Source organism: Lichenostomus cassidix, chromosome 15 (genome assembly GCF_008360975.1).
Source record: "Lichenostomus cassidix isolate B80296 chromosome 15, HeHo_3.0, whole genome shotgun sequence".
NCBI lineage: Eukaryota > Metazoa > Chordata > Aves > Passeriformes > Meliphagidae > Lichenostomus > Lichenostomus cassidix.
The window spans coordinates 5463447-5482160 of record NC_139496.1 but is presented as its reverse complement, the minus strand read 5'-3'; the positions used below and the strand labels follow the sequence as shown (position 1 = coordinate 5482160).

At 47.4% G+C, this 18714-nt stretch overlaps 1 protein-coding gene across 1 annotated transcript; it reads right to left on the bottom strand.

Annotated features, from left to right (window-relative positions):
* Positions 1-11602: 11602 nt before the first annotated feature.
* Positions 11603-18545, bottom strand: NOC4L (nucleolar complex associated 4 homolog). The gene is made up of 15 exons (XM_085075743.1): positions 18402-18545; positions 18198-18321; positions 18007-18113; positions 17633-17740; positions 17322-17471; positions 16647-16746; positions 16336-16370; positions 16186-16236; positions 15627-15738; positions 14921-14981; positions 14274-14384; positions 13281-13444; positions 12830-12912; positions 12451-12564; positions 11603-12146 (listed from the first exon to the last, which is right to left on the bottom strand). Exons 1-15 carry the CDS (start codon positions 18495-18497, stop codon positions 12030-12032), a joined length of 1533 nt encoding a protein of 510 aa, XP_084931869.1. The 5' UTR covers positions 18498-18545; the 3' UTR covers positions 11603-12029.
* Between the last annotated feature and the right edge of the window lie 169 nt (positions 18546-18714).

Here is an 18714-nt window from a genome sequence, read left to right as displayed (position 1 = left end):
AGCACTCTCAGTCCCTGCAGACATCAGGAGCTCCTGGTCCCCTCTGTGGGTTAAAACAAAGTGCTCAGTGCAAACAGACTCTGGAGAACTTCAACCCACCTGGGAACAAACGATCAGGAGCAGAGACCTGAAGAAATGCCTCCTCTGTGACCCAAGCAACACGAGCTGCAAACACATCCTGCTCCTGATTTCTGAATTCCAGCTGTGCATGGGATTGACACAAACTACAATCTCCACCTAATTTATTCTTTTGTAAACAAACTCCCTTTCTGTAAACGACCCTTTGTAACTGTCCAGTGAAGTGCAGACCTGCCAGGCAGCCACCTCAGTGCCACCCAGAGCTGGCAGTGCAGCTAGCACTCCAGATGCTCCCGTGTTTGTCGTGGTCACTTGGATGCTTGGAGCCAAAAATAGCCCCAGCACAGGTCAGCAGCTCACGGTGAAGCAAAGGCTGCACTGCCCTGACAGCTGAGCAGAATGAAGCCTCAGACAGAATTTAAATAAATAAATAAGCAAACGCTTTAAAAAGAAGACAGTGCATGGAGGTTGCCTGTGGGCAAGGGTGATGCTGCAGGGTGATGACATATGGACATGTTGGCAGGAATTAAAGGTGTGTCTTTGCCCTTCCTTCCCACCTCTCAAATCAGTTTGCCTACACTGTGGCCAAAGCCATGCCAGGATACCTCCACTGGGAGGGTAAAAAAACCATCCAAAATAAACCAACAATAGGTAAACCAACACCGACTCTTCCCTCCAAATCGTTTGGAGGAACCTGCTCAGACACAGGAAGATGCCAAGTTCACATTTGCAGCCCCTGTATCAAGTGCAGGGCATGAAATGGAGCACATCCACAGCACGGACAGAAATTAAACACAAATTGAATGCCATGATTCAATTCTCACCTAACCACAGCTGTAACAAAGGCAGCAAAAGGAATTCCTTGACTCAGTTGTCATGACAATGCTCTTGAAAAATATCTGCCACAGGACCAACCCTCACTGCCTCCCTGTGACTGGAGCACACGTTTGCTCCTCTCCCCCATTAGCACAGCACTCTTTTCCAGATAAATCCCAGGATGGAGCAATTACACTCATCTGCTGGATGTGGAGGCAGCAGATACCAGCGGTGCAGTTTATAATGCAGTTGCTATAATTAGTTTTTGAAATGAGCACTGCATGGGGAACTCCTCAAGCCATATCATTATACACAGAATGGGCTAATTGTGGTGTGGTTGCATCATATTTCTTTTTTATTCACATTTTTCATTGCTAATATGCTTGTTAAGTAGTGACAAGTACAAATGTTCATAGCAGAAAAATTAAATGCAAATGCTATTGCCATGCTAAAAAAAAATAAAACAACCAACGAAACCCCAACCTGCTGTACACTTTTTTCTGCTACCTCTGGTGCTGTGTTGGTCTTCAGAATTACACTCCTAGGATAAAACTGGGGCATTTTATCAGTGCATGGATGCAAGGTGTCATTGCACACAGCAGATATCTGGGCTACACGGGAAACTTTTGAACTAAGCAGATGAATTATTGTTTGCACTGGACTAGACTGAAGCAACTTTTGGACAAAGAAAGTGATATATGCAAGCAGCAGGACACCACGCTTTTTCTGTCTCAAAATCCAGAGAGCCTCTTAATTCCTGCTTAAGCCAGACCCACTCCCTGATGGTTTTCAGCAGTGTGCTTTGGAGATAAGACCAGATAGCAACTCAGATGATCCAAAAATGTTACTGTGCAGTAAGCTGAAAGTTCAAAATAAAAATCAAACTGAAACCTAAACAAACAAACAAAAAACCACAAAAAGTAAGCTTGCCCTTATCTCAGATGAGCTGGAACAACCTAGAGGAGAAATGATATCATGCAGCAGCAGTGTCAGGCACTGGGAGGATGTTCTCATGGTTTGGCAATGCTCCCAGGGTTTCTTTCCTTGCTACAAATGAGTTGGCAAAGCAGGAATCTGAGAGCAAAGCCTTTCCTTCAAATCTAACCCGGACAGGGTTAATGTGGCCAAGCTGTCCAAAGGTATGGGAAGAAACACCCACCAGGTTACAGCAGATGAGGGATTTTTCTCCAAGAAACCTCTGGTTTTACTGCTCTTTGCTGGTGATCTGAGGTGATCCAAGGCCACCTCTGCCAGCTCAGGGAATATGACATGGGAGTGGTGCAATGTGACCATGGTGGTGGTTGGGAGAGCAGATTCCTGCCAGGCTGCAATTTGCTGGCCATCAAATAGATGTGGATGGCTTGGCAGATCCGAAATTACAGTGCAAGTAGGAGTACAGGGGAAATTATTATTGTCAGGGTTTTATGGAGAAAATAACCATGTAGAATGTATTTTAAGGTGGTAGTTTAGACAGGAGCATGATAACATCATAAACCATAAGAGGAAAACTTGAGGCATTTAAAAACATCAGAGGAAAAACGAGAGTGAATTACTACTGCCTCTTCTTTCCTAGTTATTTGTTGTCTTAAATGATATGTGTGTGCCTGTGAGTGCATTTGTAAATATATTTCCTTTTTTTTTTCTCTTTAGATAAGTTTTACAAATGGAAGAGCTCACAGTGTTGCTGTATTAAGGAGTAAAAATAAAAATCTGTGAGTGTTTACAAGCACCAGCCGGGGAGAACAGGTGAGTAACTGCATCCCTCCAGAAGATGAAGGATGCTATCACACCCTCTGACTGCAGCCACCAGGACCAGCAAACTCCCTCTGGAAACCTCCCACCCTCCTCCCAGAGCCCTGCCAGAGCAGGCACACACCCCTGTAAGTAGGTTTGATTTATTATGGGAATTTTCAGTGCTCCTTCGTGCATCAGTGCTGCCTCCAGAGTGAGGGGCAGGTGCCAGGTTGGAGTTCAGGGTGTGCAGGAAGGTCAGGATACACCCAGGGGGTTCTGGTGCTTCTGTGGAGCAGCCCAAGTCCTCAGGGGTTTATGCAGGCAGAGGTTGAAGTTCACCTCAAATCACACTGCCCTGTGCAATCCCACACTGGGGGCTCTGCCTGTGGAGCAGCATTCCTAAAAGTGGGACAGGGCTGTGAGACATTCACCCACGAGCATCTCAGCATCTCCCCAGAGCCAGCGTGGGTGACACTCCATATGTCTCCCATTTATCATAAATAAATGCCATAAACAAATGTCCTTCGGAAAGGAACAGAATGTCAGCATTTCCTGAGCCTCGTTAACCAAACACTCACACTGTGCTGAGGACTTCCAGAGGGAAGCAGAAGGTCTGGCTGCGTGGGGAGAGGCAGTGGGATGGGAAACACCTCATCTTTCCAAGGTGGGAGGCTGGAAGGTGGCAGAACAGCTTATTTTGGGAGCTGTTTGTTAGCTGAGCTCTCAGCTCTGCCTACTGGCATATCACTGAAAGTTTGCGTCTGATAAAAGAAGACATGGATGAAAGGCTAAAACATATTTAAGCAACTTTCTAGGAAGGATTTTCTCTCTTTTTCAAAATTATAGTCAGGATCTGCTATGTTTTGAGACTCTAGTCCAACATTTTCACTGCAAATCACCAGCCAAGTGGGAAGCTGATGAATGAAGTGTCTGGTTGACACCCAGAGGCACAAAGTGATGTCACCCTTCAGGGAACTCCCACAACTTTCCAAGTTTTCTTTCTCAAAGTTCAACTTCATAACTTCTGGAAGTTTTGAATCACAAAATCCTGTTTCCCAGCGCAGGATATGAGGACAAAGCAGAGCAAGGCATCTCCCAAGGGTGTGAGGAGCTGTTCAGGCTGGAAATCCCCCAAGTCCAGCTCTCCATCCTCTCCTCTGCCTCCTGGAAAATCCACTGCTCACAGGCTCTGAGTAACTTTCATCATCCAGTCCTTTCAGACTCGCAGACAAACCCCACTGACACATTTTGGGCTGTCTGTGGCTCATGTCACACATAAATAAATACAGCACAGCTCTCTGCAGGCACACAGAGAGGAGGCATTTCTAGGTGGAAGGGAAAAATAGTTCCTCCCCAGTGAACAGTTTCACAGGTAGTGTAAACCAGCCTGGATGCTGATTTCAGTGGGAAAGTGCAAGTTTCTGTAATTTAAAGATCTGCCCCAGACTATTTAGAAAGTTGGTCTCTCTTAGAGCACCTCCCAGGGTATCTTCATGTCACAACACTCCCTCCCCAGGAAATCATCAGCCAGGAGCAGGAGTTATTTCAACAGCTACATCACTTCAGACAAAACCTCACCATCTGCTCTACCCTCTAATTACAAATGCAGAAAACATAATTCACAATCAAATCACATATAAAAGGCAAGAAAATGAGCAATTAAAATGCACATTCTGCCAGGCAAATCAACCTTCCCTTCCCAGCCACGCTGTACCCACTGCTGCTCTGGCCTGTCACAGGCAGGGTCAGGATTAGTCCTGGATCACTGCAGACCCTGGTCCTGCTGTTCTGCCTGATAGAAACCTGCCAGGCTTGATCTTCTCCTCACCAGGGACTCTCTCCAGCCCCAGCCTGCTGCTCCACTTACCAGGGACTTGCCAACCCTCAGGATCATTTATTCTGAGGGATCAATTTACCTTTTCAATGTACAGACATATCTTTGTTATTTCCCACTCCCTGCCTCTCTTCTGGAGTCCTCCTGGCTCACAAACCTGAGGGTTTGGGGTGAATAAGCAGGGATGGATGGTGCTGTGTTTGCCAGCAAACACCCCAGGCTGAATTCATCTCTGGTGCAGCGTGGCTGCACTTAGTGGAGTTATCATCCCCTCCGGAGTGTGCGTGCTGGAATGTACATTAACATTCAGGCATCATTTATACTCTATAAGTAATTCAAGCCTACAGGGGCAATTTCTTGCATGTTCAAAATTCAGAGCCTCCTTCTCTAACATCAGCTGGTTCAGAAGGGCTGAAATGATGCTCTGAGGAGGAGAGAAAGGGAGTTCTTGGAGAGGGATGTTCCACTGGGGAGAAGGATTTGACCACAGTGTCTTTCCCCCATGTACCTGACTGGGAGATTGGGTGACAGACAGCTCTGTGCATCAGTCTGTCCATCACTGATGTTTGGCCTCTTAGGAGCCCATCAGGGGCATCCCAGAGGATGAGAGTCAGTGCTCTGCAGCAGTGCAGAGCAGGGGGAAAAAAGGCCTCTCTATTAGTGTCACTCAAGCTGTTCAAAGCTCTGCATCTGACATATCTACAGAGCCCTTTCTGTGGCACATCCTCCCACTCCTGCCTGGGCGGAGAAAAACCCCTTTGTGAGCCAGATCTGCAGACTGATCCTTCCATCCCTGCTCAAAGCCTGCACAAGGCTCCTGCTCTTCTTTTGGCAGCACTCAGCTTCCCATGCTGGGCCTCAGGGAGCACACAGGTCCCTCCTGTGTGCCAGGAATGGGAAGGGGATGGAGTTTGGCACTACAGACATGCTGCCAGCATTTCCTGCCCCACTGTCCAGTGGGAGAGCCCACCATGTGCTGTGGCACTCTGCCATTGCAGGGCTTCATCTCACTGAGCAGAACTCCAGCAACAAGAGGATTGATGTGACCCAGGCTGTGGGGGATTCCTTGCTAAATAATTTCTACTCTTCCTTTTAAAATCCTGCTCCACTAACCTTCCTCCCCTTCTGCCTTCAGAGCTCCTCCATGAGGTGCTCACTGGCATGGAGAGCATGAGGCTCTGATATTCCTTCTGAAATGTTTCAGGGCTTCAGGGTAGCTTTACAATATCTTGCAGTGAAGTGGCAGATGGGATTCTGGACTGATCAATACACTAACAGAGCCAAGTGCCAGATCACTGATCTGAACTGAAAGGATGAACAGTAAATCCAAAGAATACAAATATACCATTGGTTCTGTGAAGCAACATGATCTGCAATTTGTTCAGCGAGCAGTTCAGCTCCCAGGTTTGCCAGCCTGTGCTGTGAGCTCAGCAGGATGACAGCAGGAGGCATTGAAAGATGCCACACTAGGTGCTGTGCCTGAGGAGCTGCAGCCTGGATTGCTGCTGCAGGGAATCAGAGCTGCAGCTCTGTGTAAGGCTGAGCTGAGCCCAGGGCACAGGCAGTCCCTGGTTCCCAACGCTCTGGTCATCTCCCCTGGCCTGAGTCTGCTCCTGATGGGCCATGACAAGCCCTCAGCCAAAAGCCAGGGGTCACCTCAGGGTGTCTGGCAGATGTGACACCACCAGTCAGTGGCCAGGAGGCTGCTGAGGCCATTAGAGTGCCATGAAGGGACAAGTGTCCAGCTGCATGGCTGCGAAACCCAGGACACCCAGCTCTGTGTGGGAGACAGTGCAAAGGGGATTCAGCAACCTCAGATTCAGCACCAGCAGTGCCCTGGGGCTCTCCACCTCCCTCTCCTTTGCAGCAACTCTGAAATCAGGATTGCAGGATCCCACACTGAATCAGGACAACCAAAGAGCTCTTAGCAAGGGACAGGAATGTGTTCTTCCCATTTTCTTTGCAGCCTCTGTGCTGAGTCAGTGCTCATCACCTATAACTTTTTTTTTTTTCACTATTTGGAGATTTTAAAAGCCAAACAGAAGACATGCAACAAGGTATAAATTCCAATGAGATTTTTTTAGGTGCCAAACTGCAGCTGAACTGTAGTTATGGTTATTATACCTAAACACACATAAAGCTATAATGTGGATCAACACATTTTATCACAGTCATTCACTGAACACTGAGTCCATGCAGCTTAGCTATTGCCTTTCTACAGCTCTGAAAGATTTACCATGGTTTCAGATTAATCTGGAACTTTATTATGTAGTTATTTTAATCTCACTTTATTTCATCACTGCTTGGAGTCCTATTATCAAAGTAAGATCCTGTTAAGATACAGCAATGATGAATGGTGTTAGAACCAGCTAAAACAGAAACAGAATCCAAATCTGTTTAGCTATATGCAGTAAAAAAATATCAAGAGAGCCTTTATGGTGCATTACAGAGGGATAAAGGGGCTCCTACACAACGAGCAGCTCTGGGGACAGAGCAGGCAGAGCCTCTCCAGCAGGTTTCCTGCAGGATTGCACTCAGTCCTTTGTCTTGCCATAGGGTTTTTGAAGATGGAGTTGTCGTGTAGGTTGAAGGGAGCTCTGAGAGCAAGCCTGGTGCTTGGGGCTGCAGTCTTTGCCCCGTTAGGGTGTTTCTCATACATTCTCTGGGGGTGTTTTGCAGCCCACCCTCCCTGGTGAGGAATTCAGGGGAGTGTTAAAGGCAGTCGAGTGCTCTGAAGCACAAATTTACATTTCACCTGCCAAGATGCTTGAAGCACGTCTATCTAAATGCTATCCTGAATCAGAATATTCTTCTAAACCGGGACTATACATTTTTAGGACATGGTTAAAAACATAAGGACGAAAAGCCATATGTGGCTAGTTTGGGAAGAAGCAGGGGAAGGCTGTTCCCAGAGCAGGGCAGTGTCAGCCAGCAGTGAGCACTGCTCACACACTGACACACAGGTCACCCGGACCCTGGCAGGGCTGGGGTGCCTCTGATCACAGGAACGGCTGGCACAGATCATTCACAAAAGTGTCCTCATGTCACAGCACCTGCTGGCACACAGCGAGGCAGCCCCAGGGGACAGAGGACACTGGCTCAGGTCACCCCGATGAACCGCCCCGCAATCCCCTCACTCCACAGCACAGCCGGCTGCTCTGGGATTTCTGTTTTTCCCTCTTTCCATCTCCCTGAGCCCTGCAAAGCCTCCATCCCCATGGCACTGCGGGGTCAGCCCCCTGAGCAGAGCCACCGCAGCTCCCCTGACCCGCACAGCGCACGGGATTTCTCTCCTGTGCATCACACATCCCGGCAGCGCTGCTCAGCCCGGGGCACTGCACGGCCAGGGAGCGGCAGCAGGACGTGCATTGGGAGCAGGGATGAGGGATCAGAGCCGCGGCAGCACAGCAGGCACCGCCGCCCGGTCTGCACCGGCCCCTAGTGGCCACCGGCCCCGCTTCACTAGCCCCGGGGCAGCCCGCTGTCCCCTTGCCATCCCGCAAGAACGACACCGCAGCTGTCACACGGATGGCCAGCAAGGCTGGCTCCGCTGGGGAGCTGCAGCTCTTGGCCGGCGAAGCTCTGCTCCCAACCCCTCAGCTGGTGTCTCCCGTCTCCAGCCGGGATGACTGAAATGCAAATCCTCACTCTCGCAGTCTGCAGGAAGCTGATGGGAAAGGGATGTGATGATTCATTCGCTTCGTATCTCGGAGCCCAACAGACTTTCCCCAAGAGCAGCCCGAGGATGCACGTTGCCACCCACCTAAATATTTGATAAAAGTTAAACACGAGTGATTGATGCTGCTCCTCACACACCTCTCCAGCCGCTCTCCGGATAATGTGTGGTGTTATTGAGGCATCAATTATCTTTAGCACAAGCACAGCTCCATTAGCAGGCCTGCAGCCTGCTCGTTTTGATAAGGTTCACTCTGTGCATTTATCAACAAAATGGGGATAACCAGCAGGACATGGAGTCTGCAGCTTTTAACTCTGCTAGGACAGAGATGAGGCTCACATCTCTGTGTGCACCACCAACCAGAGCATCCTGGCTGCTGGGCTTTATTCCTCTGGAAGAGGAAGGCACTTTCACTCTGTTTTTATCTCTTTTGGCTCTCTTCACATGCTCCAGATCTCTCTTTACAGAGGTGCAAGTAGGGCCCAGGGCAAAGAAACTGCAGAAAAGCAATTCTTTTTATTAACAGGTCTCAAACTTGCTTCATAAACTAAACAAAGATAGACTCTTGGCTTATTAATAGCAGTAAATCTCCAAGTCCAATAGGCTTCAGTTAATGAATATTGATTATGATAGTGCTGGAAAAGGCTGGTGTCAGTTGAACTGAGATCCTGTAGCCCTTTTTTGCCTGAGCAGAGCTGTAAATTAACCAAGAGCTTATTTTTCAAAATTAGGTAGTGGAAAACACAGGGGTTATGGCTGCACTGTAGCTCTCACTATCTCAGGGATGTGAAACCACCTTAATGCTAATAGCAGCAGTCATTTACAGATGTAAATTTGCACTTCCCTCTATCCCCCAATGAATATCTGAAAAGTAAGAATCCAAGCTGATTAACACAAACACCGTGGTCACCTCGACCTTTGGCTCCCCAGATAAATCACACCATGCTCTTGATGAGCAGTTCTATTTTGCAGCCAGGCTGGCATGACTTTGAATGGGAGCTCAGGAAAATAAACCAAGGGCAGTGCATTGAAACAGAGACCTTACCATTACCCTCTGGTGGGGAACCAAGGCAGTGATGGGTGGGGAGGCTGTGGGGTTATGTCAATGTTTTCATAAATCTTTTATGCTCATTGAAATAGCCCAACAACAACAACAATAAGGAAAAAAAAAAAAAACAGAACAGCCCTCTCCCCCCTCCCCACATCTGATAAAAATCAAATAATAACAGGAGTGACTTATGCACTCTCTGCCTGGTACTTCAATCTGGCCTTCCAGTTAATACACCCCATGATTAAGGCATCTATAATCTACAGTCTGTGGAGACCTGTAGAGCTGGAGCAGCAGCAGGTGTGCAGCCTGATAAGGGTTGTTCACTCTGTGCAGATGAAACTTTTAATATTTATAACTGCTGATTTTTTTTTCCTGATGCCTCCTATTGAGGGGAAAGGGGTGAAAGTTTAAAGATAAAGGTTTGATGAAAGACCAGGTGGAATGCTTTCCCAAGGACAGGCAGGGGCTTAAAGCTATCTCCACCTAAGAGCTGGTTTAAAAATGCTGCTCAGGTAAGCATCAGAGCTGGGGGATGAAGTCTCTGGAAGACCTTCAAGGCTTGTCTGAAGTGCACCCAGGCTTTCAGCTGTAAGCTCCTCTGAGCTGTCTGTGGTGTGATTGTCTGCACCAAGCACAGTGGGACTGTGCTGGGACTGCCAGGCATCACCACAAAATAATTAAGTCACTCCAGGTCAGCTGCACATACTTCAAGTAAAGTGCTAACAGCGTTTCCAGCTCAGCACTGAAATGTGCTGAGGAATCTGAAAACAGCCTGTGTCAGCCTGAGCCTCTGTCTCAGTGTCAGCAGGAGCTGCCACAGGTGGCACGGGGGCACTGGGGATGCTCTGGAAAACATAAATTGCATCCTGACCAATCCAATCCCCACCTGCCCCACGTGCAGGGGATGTGTTTGGTGCCAGGGGATCCCAGGAGGACAGAAATGCACACAGGTCACCCCTGGGGATGCCTTGCTGACATTCTGCTCCCCCTCTGTCCAGATAGAAGAACCCAACCAAAATCCCTCATTTTCAGCACCTTGAGACCTGGACTTGTCCCCTGTCCAAGTGGTTTAATATTTGTCCTTTCAAAAAGAACCCAACACTCCTGAGTGTGAATATTATGACAGATGTGAATGACATTGCTAATCAGCAATTACAGACAGATATAACCTGGGCCAACCTGAATAAAATAAAAATATGCAGAGAAAGCCATTCAATATAGTCATTCTTTTAAATATATTCATTTATACTGACATGCTTCTTTCAAAGTGAGCCATGTGGTCCTTGCTGCTACAGCAGAGCACTTCAAGATGTTTACCAAACACCCAGAGACAACAAACCATGACAGAGGGAAATACATCTTAGAGCTGAAAGACAAGGCTTTGGTGAACCTGAACCGAGGGCTCTTGAGTTGAAAGTTACATCTCAACCATTCTGCCTTCCTAACTCAGACAACAGAAGTCAAACGAAAAAGAAAAGCAGGCTGGCCAGGGAGGAGGCAGAATTGCCTTTTCACCAGAGAACAAAGAGAGAGACTTCCAAAGAAAAAGAGGGAAAATACCAATCCTTAGAAACACCCCATCTGAATTCAAAAGCATCAGAAAGAAAAAAAAAATATGTAGAGCTCTTCACTGTGTGAGAACATGTCCACTGTCTGGAAAGCATGAAGAAAACTGGATGAAGAAAATGTAACACTTCAGTGTCTCCAAGACAGCTGCAGTTTTCCTTGACTTAACCAGACTTGGCTGCCAGAAATTGGATTTCTTGGCCTCTGCTTTCTTGACTGTCATCTATTCTTCCACAAAATATGATTTCAAATTATGCAAGCCGAGTTTAAAGAGGTAACATTAAGTTGTTGAAAATGTGTTTAAAAACAGTCCTGAGTTTTTCTGTGTTGCTAATAAGGAGTATATCTCAAACTTAAAACCTTGGGGGGAACCTTACCAAATGGAATTTCTGCATGACTTCTGGAACTATATGAAAAATCCAAATTAACAAAAGCACCCAGTAGCAGTAGAGTTAAAAAGTCATTAGCCCCTGGATACACTCTGGCCAGAGCTCCTAAAACACATGCAGGCTGCAAGCAAAACCACACCAAGCTGCTTATCATTCTGAAGCAAAACTCAAGGATTAGCCTCCCACTGCACCTCAGCTGGCCTCCCTGGCTACAGCAGCACCAGGATTACGTTGATTTCCAAAGCTCATGAGCATTTGGAAGCCAGCAACCTTAGGGCATGAGATGGATGTACATGAAGGAACACCAGCAATGTTTCATAGATGGATTTTCTGAGCATCTTCTGAGTTTTTAGACAAACCAGTTTCAATGCCTTGAACATGGGAGTGCTGAGCACAAGGAAGATAAACATTCTTCTAAAGATGAGCTTAAAAATGCATATAAAAATAGAATACATAGGTGTTTTGTATTGAAGACATTTATTACAAACAGGCTGTCAGCTCTCATATAAAAGTAACACATCTGAAAAATAGGAGCAGTCAGAGACTGCAATTCCCCTGAGTCCCATGGAAAAGCAGTGGGATGTCTGTGGATGCAGCCACTTGGCACAGCCAGCACCAGCAGTTCTGGGGGAAGGGCTGGGATCCCAGCCATGAACAAGTCCAGAAAATTTTGCTCTGAGGAAAAATCCCTCCCAAATATCAGGGAGAGTGTGCAAGTGTGAGAAACACAGGAAAGTCCATCCAGAGGCAGTGGCAAGGGTTGCTGATGAAGGCTGCAGCTCTGCCAAGCTCTCCTCACAGGGAAGGATTGCTGAGCACATCCTAGGGAGCTTTGTGTCCCTAAGATCCAACTACTGCACAGATGTGTTTTGGTAAGAGATGGCATCAATCTAAACTGAAGTGCTCTGCAAAAATATCATTTTTCTTCCCAAACAAACCTCGAACTAGCTCGAACTCCAGGGGCACATCAACAGCTTTTTTCTTGACTTCTTTATCAAAAAGCTACAAAATAAAAAACAGACAATATTGTCAAAACTCAGTACAAGCTCTTCACCCTGATACAAATGCTCACTCTGTCTTAAAAGATCCAGAAAATAAACCCTTCCAAAAAAAAATCCAACCCTTTCACCACTGTTGCTCAGGCTCTGTTATTTAACAGACATTTTCCTCACTTTCCCTCATTCTGGGTAAATAAGTCAGTGTAACTCCCTCCTCAGCAGCCAGGAAGATGAACAAGACATGGCTGCTGCATCCAGAATCTCCTTCCCTCTGGTCCCAGACATTCACAAAGGCCCAGCAGCATTACCTCATAAGCTGAGAGCTCCAGGAGCCCTGATATGTCATCTTCCATTTCTGACAGGGTCTGGTTCAGGACAGAGGCTGCCTTGGCCACATCTGGGTGATAATGGTTCTGGAGAGACTGAAAAAGCAAAACAGGAGATGGTCTGGTAAGTGCAGGGTAACACACATCCATCTGCATTCCCACATTATATAATTAGAATGTGCAATTTCTCCACTGTATGGAATCCTTTGCTAGGATAGATAAGAATGCAGAATAAAAGAACTCCAGACATATCAAGCAGGCTCTTGTGAGAGGGGCTGCCCACTGCCAACACATGTCAAGGAAGCAGCAAAGGGGGAAAAGACCCACACCAGACTCAGGTGCTCATTTTGGGATGACATACCTGAATCTCCCAGAGAGAGCTCTCCAAAGCCCTGCTTTCAGATGGCTCCTCCTCCTCCATAATATATGGATCTTCTGACATATCTAAGGAAACAGGAGACACAGAGGTAATACCTCCTGTGTGATGCAAACCCAAAGGGAACACAGAGGCCCCAGTGCTGCAGCCAGAGTTGCTCCTCCCCAAGACATTCATGGTCCAGGAACAAGCTGACACATCCCAGCAGGACACAAGAGTCACTGCTGGCAGCACTACAGAACCATGCTACCTTTAAAGAGCATAGCAAGTAGAGTATTTGGGACAGCCTTGAACTTCCAGCAGCAGCCTGCTGACCTTCCTCAAACTCAAGGCACAGAGGGAACCTTCCACACCTCAGAACTGGGATCTCCCTTCGTCCTCCACACGAATCCTGCTATTTATGCTGTCTAAAGGCATAGCACAACTCCCCTCTTACCTGCTGGCCCTCCTGGCCTGTGCACCAGCACTCTGCAGGCAGGGTGCCTCCGGAAGAGGTTGCAGATGAAGGGGATGATCATGAGCAGAGCCTCGGGAGGAGCTGTGAGCGCCAGGCGGGAGAGCCGCTTGATGAACGCTGCCACCAGGTATGCTGGCAAGTGCCTGGGGACAGGGGACAGGAGGGAGCAGCCTGGTAAAGTCCTGGCAGGTGAGCCAAGCTCAGCCCCTGTACATGGCCATTCAGCCTTATTCAGCCCTTTTATAAACCTCTGAGTGCTTGGCCAGGCAACCTGAGTTAAATTCTCCTGCCATAATTTCATGGGTTTAATTAATATGACAATTTTCAGCCACTCAGCCTTCACTACACCTGCAAGGCTCAACAAAATCACCCCACAGGTCTTGTTCCTCTCTCCAAAGTACACCAGGAATACAAGGGTGTTGGATATCAAGTGTTGTGTTACTGTTGGCTTATTTTACAACATATGATGGCAACTATATGACCAGCTGCCTATCCCATTTCTTCCCTGTGTACAATGAACTGACAACATCAAGACAGGCTGTCAAACACTTCACATTTCAGTGCTTTATGTCTGCAAAAAGCCATCCATTTATCAACTGCTTTCTAATCTATAAAAAGCCTGCAAATTTTAGTTTTCCATATTTACAAAGACAAGACAGAAAATTCATCACTTTCAGCCGAAGTGGAACAGAGATCAAAACACATCCATAAGCACTTGCAGCTCAAACTCTGATAACTAACTGCAATTCTTCCTTTCTGAAAATCTATGGCTGTGAGGCAAATCTTCAAAAACAGTGCATGAAAAATTACACAAGACTACAATAACACTCTTGGATTCAGTTCTCTCAGTAAAAATGTATCTAATCCAGCAGGCACACTGAATACATTATACCCAGACGTGTGGGAGACTGTTCAAGAACAGAAAAGCAGGAGGGAAAGATGTGAGCATGCATTAATGAAGATGCTACTTACGAAGAAGACAAAAACAGATCAGTCAGGTGGAAAAAGCGGGCTCTGTACTTCACGTGATAGATGGAAGGGTCTAACAGACTGTACAGCTTCTTGTAAAAGTCAGGATACTCCCTGTTAAAGGGAAAAATATAACATCCATCAGTGGTGTACAGAGGGACTGTGTCCCAACATTTTTGGGCTTTCACTAAAGACCACTCCAGACCACTGCTGTGCTCTGTTCAGCTCTCTTAGGCTTCCCTCTACAGTCACCACTTGAAAAAAAGCTGCAAAGTGAATTTATGGTTCTTGCAGAGCCCAGCCATTCCCAGGGTGTGAAGCCATGTCCATTGACTGCAAATGGTACTGGATGCAGTGAAAGGGACACCAAAGACTATGGCTTCACTATGTAATCAGACCAATGTAAATCAATTTTCAAGTGCTGAGCAACCACAGTCTGGAGAAGAGGATATTTAGGCTCAGTTGTAAAAGAAATCAGACAGTCAAAAAAGCTCAGCATCCAAACAGCTGAGCCTCTTGGGCAGCGTTTGGCTTTCTCACGGGGGAATTTTAAAGCCTGAAGGTGTGGTGAATCCATTTCAGCTCCTCCTACATGAAGACATAAATGCAAAAACCCATGTTTCTTTAAACATTATACTCTTTTTACTTACAGATTATGCTGATGAATCAGAATAAATAACCCATTTAGGGCTAGAAGACTGATTGCTCCACCTGTAAGAAAGCAGGCAGATATCAACACAATAAAAATAATAAGGAAAAAAAATCATTTTCTAGTTTTTTTAAAAATAAAATCTTCCCAAAAGGAACACAAAAACTCAGTAGTTGAAATTAGAGCCAATGTGATGGCTGAAAGTTGAAACAATTTCATCTACACCCTTCCAGAGGCTCCCAAGTTTCTTACAAAGATTAAGCTGTACTTCAGTAGAACAAATGCTGAGCGACTAAGACAAAAAATATGATGCTCTAATTCCCCAACAAAGCCACACTGGGGAGGCAAAGATCTCCTCAGAAAGGACATTTCTGTAGCAATCTGTGGATCCTGTGTTTGGATGCAGCCCAGGTATCAGCAGCACTGGCTGAACTCTATAGCTAAAATAAATCACTCCAGTATGCTACTCTCCCCAAAACCTTAAGTATGATTTTCCTTACACACAAGGAGCAGTAACATTGACAAATACAGGTAAAATCACCTCACTTCCAGGGACAATGGAGTTCACCCTAGTTCCTTAGCTCCATCCCAGCCAAAAGTACACCTATTCCATCACCCAGGCTGTTGTGCTGCATCCAGCAGAGCTTCCAAATCCCTCTGCCCCATGCTGGAGGTACCACAAAGGATAGAAGTCTGTTCTCACTCACCTATGCCATAGGCCACTGTCAGGAAGTCCATCATGAGAGTGGGCTCGTTCATGTAAGGCAGCACAGAGTCGTGCAGAATGACAAGAACCTTTTTGTAAAGGCCAGTGGGCAGCTGGGAAGGACAAAAACACAGAGAAAAAAGTACTGCAGGGAGAACTTGGAGAGCAGCAGCAACCTGTGGCTCAAAACCACAGTGCACAAACAGAAGGGAATGTGCTAGGACAATACAGAACAGCTTGCAGAAGCAGCTCCCAAATGAGAGAGTTTCCAAGAGACACCTGATGACTAAGTTCACTCAAGAAGCAGATGCTCACAACTAACAGTGTCATCACTCAGGTGGGGAAAGTCACCAGGAAAAAGGCTGGGAAAGCTTTAGTTTGTGATCTGCTATGCTGCAGATCACCCTTATGGGCAGACATATCCAAGGTGGTGAAAAAAGGCTGAGAGCAAGGAGAAAAGACTGGCCATATATGAGGTCATGTTTCTTGGCAGAGTGACCCAACAGAAATGGTCCTTAAATCAAAGAGTGATTCAGATCAGGGGCAGAAGAAACACTCACCTTGTGCTTCAAAAAAGTGAGCCACATTTTTTCAAACACCTGTTTGTGTGCCTTAAAACAGAATCACAAAGAGTGAGTCAAACACACTGGCATAGATAAAGCTCTAAAGCAGATAAAATTTCAATTCTACTGCACCAGATGAACAGTTACCTGCAGCTTTGAAAGTTTCAGCTCCTCACGGTTGTCTAAGAAGAAAGGGAAATCAGATGTTGAACATTAAATGGATATTTAAAAAACAAAGATTACCTCTTTTAACACTAAAAATTTGGGCAAAAGTACTTATCTTGATACATGACAGACCCCTCTGTAGACTGAGTAATGTGGATTTTTAACACTGTTTAGGATCAAGTGATCAAAGAAGCAGACATTCTTCATCATCAAACAGTAAAGTCTTTACACACTAAAAATCTTAAACCTGACTCTCCTTTTCACACATAGTTCATCATGCAGAGTTTACTAACCTTGCTTGACCATAAATTTCACCATCTCAGACTCTTTGTTTGGCATGTTAATGGGCGAGATGAGGGAAAATACATTCTGCTGGTAAAAAGGCAGCGGCCTCTGAGGGAAAAAAAAAGCATATAAACAAACATGAAGCAAGTTCCACACCAGATAGCAAGATGCTGGGCTTCAATAGAGCCCTATTTCCAAGCACTGAATACATTTAGGAAAAGAGAAAGGAAAAATGCTGATGACTGAGCCACATACTGCTATATTCTCTATTGCTGCATTGAACTGAAGTATTACTTCAACACCAAACCTATCTCTGCACAAATTATGGTTTAATAAAACTGGTGGATCCAATGAAGGAAACAGATTCTTCCTCTGCACCACAGAAAACAGAATTAAAAGTTCTCCATGTGTCACCCAAGCTGTAGAGATTTGGGTAAAACAGAAGCTAGAGCCTAGACTAGAAAGAACAACAGTACGTGTCTTGAACTACTTTCCATTTCAGAGTAAAGCCAGTCTTGGCATCCTGACACACATAAGAAAAAAATCAAAGACTTCAGTGGGCACACTCATTTCCCTGGCTTCCAAATATTTCCTTATACCACTAATCCCTCCCTGCTTCACACACAAGATACACAACCCAGAGCAGCTCATCCAGAGCCACCTGACCAGCAAGGAATTGTTACCTCCTTTGTCTTTTGCATGACTTGCCCGATGCTGGCAGTGACAGCCTTCATGACGAAGTACCGCACGTCATCGTACTCCATGTACTCCTGGAAACGGGAGATCAGCAGCGAGGCGTCCTCCGTGGTGGGAAGCAAACCATCAACAACCACCTAAAAAACGGTTTGTTGAGGAAAGAAACCAGTCAGTGTCTTACAGCACTGGGAGGTGGAAGAGTGGGACAGAGGGAACTGAGAGTGAGATGGCTGAGGGCACATGAGGTGGTGTGCCAGCAGGTCATTGACAGGAGGAACTCTTCGGTTCTGCAGCTTACCTTAAGAAGGTCACAAGGAAAAGTTAAAGTCCCCTTCCACTCTATTTTGATCAGTGGATGTTGTGCCTCCAGTTCGACAAACTTCATGAGCGTGCAGAGTGCCAACTCCTTTAAAAAGAAGAAAGCAACATCACAAAGAAAAAACACCTTAACAAGAACACCGGGGGTCAGACCCAAAGGAGGCAACTTCCAAAAGGAGGAAGGATGAATTAAGATGTCATTCCCTGAGAAAGCTGCATGCCGCTGTTGGCAGCTGGTGAGCAGAGGTGAGCCGGAGCACCAGCGCTGTTTTACAGCCCTGCCTGCCCTGCCACACTGGAATATTGGGTGATAACCATGCGGGAGCCGTGGGTCAGCAGAGCCTCAGCACCTACCTTCACCTGGAAAGCCTCGTGTGCCATGAGCTCGCCCAGGCAGCCCACGCAGTCCCTGTAGCGGTGCCTCATCCATATCCTGTACTTGTCCTCGGCGCTGTAGCTCTCTGCGAGGGGAGAGACACAGCGCTGGGCTCGGGCAGGGCCGCGCCTGGCCCGGGCAGTGCGGCAGGGCCCAGCTCGGAGCTCACCGCCCAGAGAGGCGTCCTGGTCGGGCAGCGGCCCCACGAACAGCTCCCGCCGCTCCAGCAGCGCCCCGAACAGCCGGCTGCAGGTCCTGGCGGCGCTCACGATGTGCTCCGGCTCCTCCTGGGCCTGGCGAACAGCGTGTCAGAGCGGCGGCCCGGCCGCGCTGCCTCCCCTCAGCCCGCTCCCCCTGCCCGCCCGGCCCGCACCGCCAGCGGCTCCAGCAGCTCGAACACGCGGTTGGCGCTGGCTCGGCTGCCCAGCACGGCCTCCAGGCAGGCGGCGAGCTCGGCCTCCCGCGCCATGCTGCCGACGGAGGGGTGGAGGCGAGAGGAGGAGCCGCGGCAGCTCCGCCCGCAGGGGGGCCGGGCGGGGATGGGGCCGGGGCGGGGATCCAACCGGGGCAGGGCGGGGATCGGGTCGGGGCGGGGATCGAACCGGGGTCCCGCCGGATCGCTCCGTCCTCCCAGCCATCGCCCTCCCGGCTAGCAGCCCTCCTCCCCGGGGACAGAAGGCAGGGCA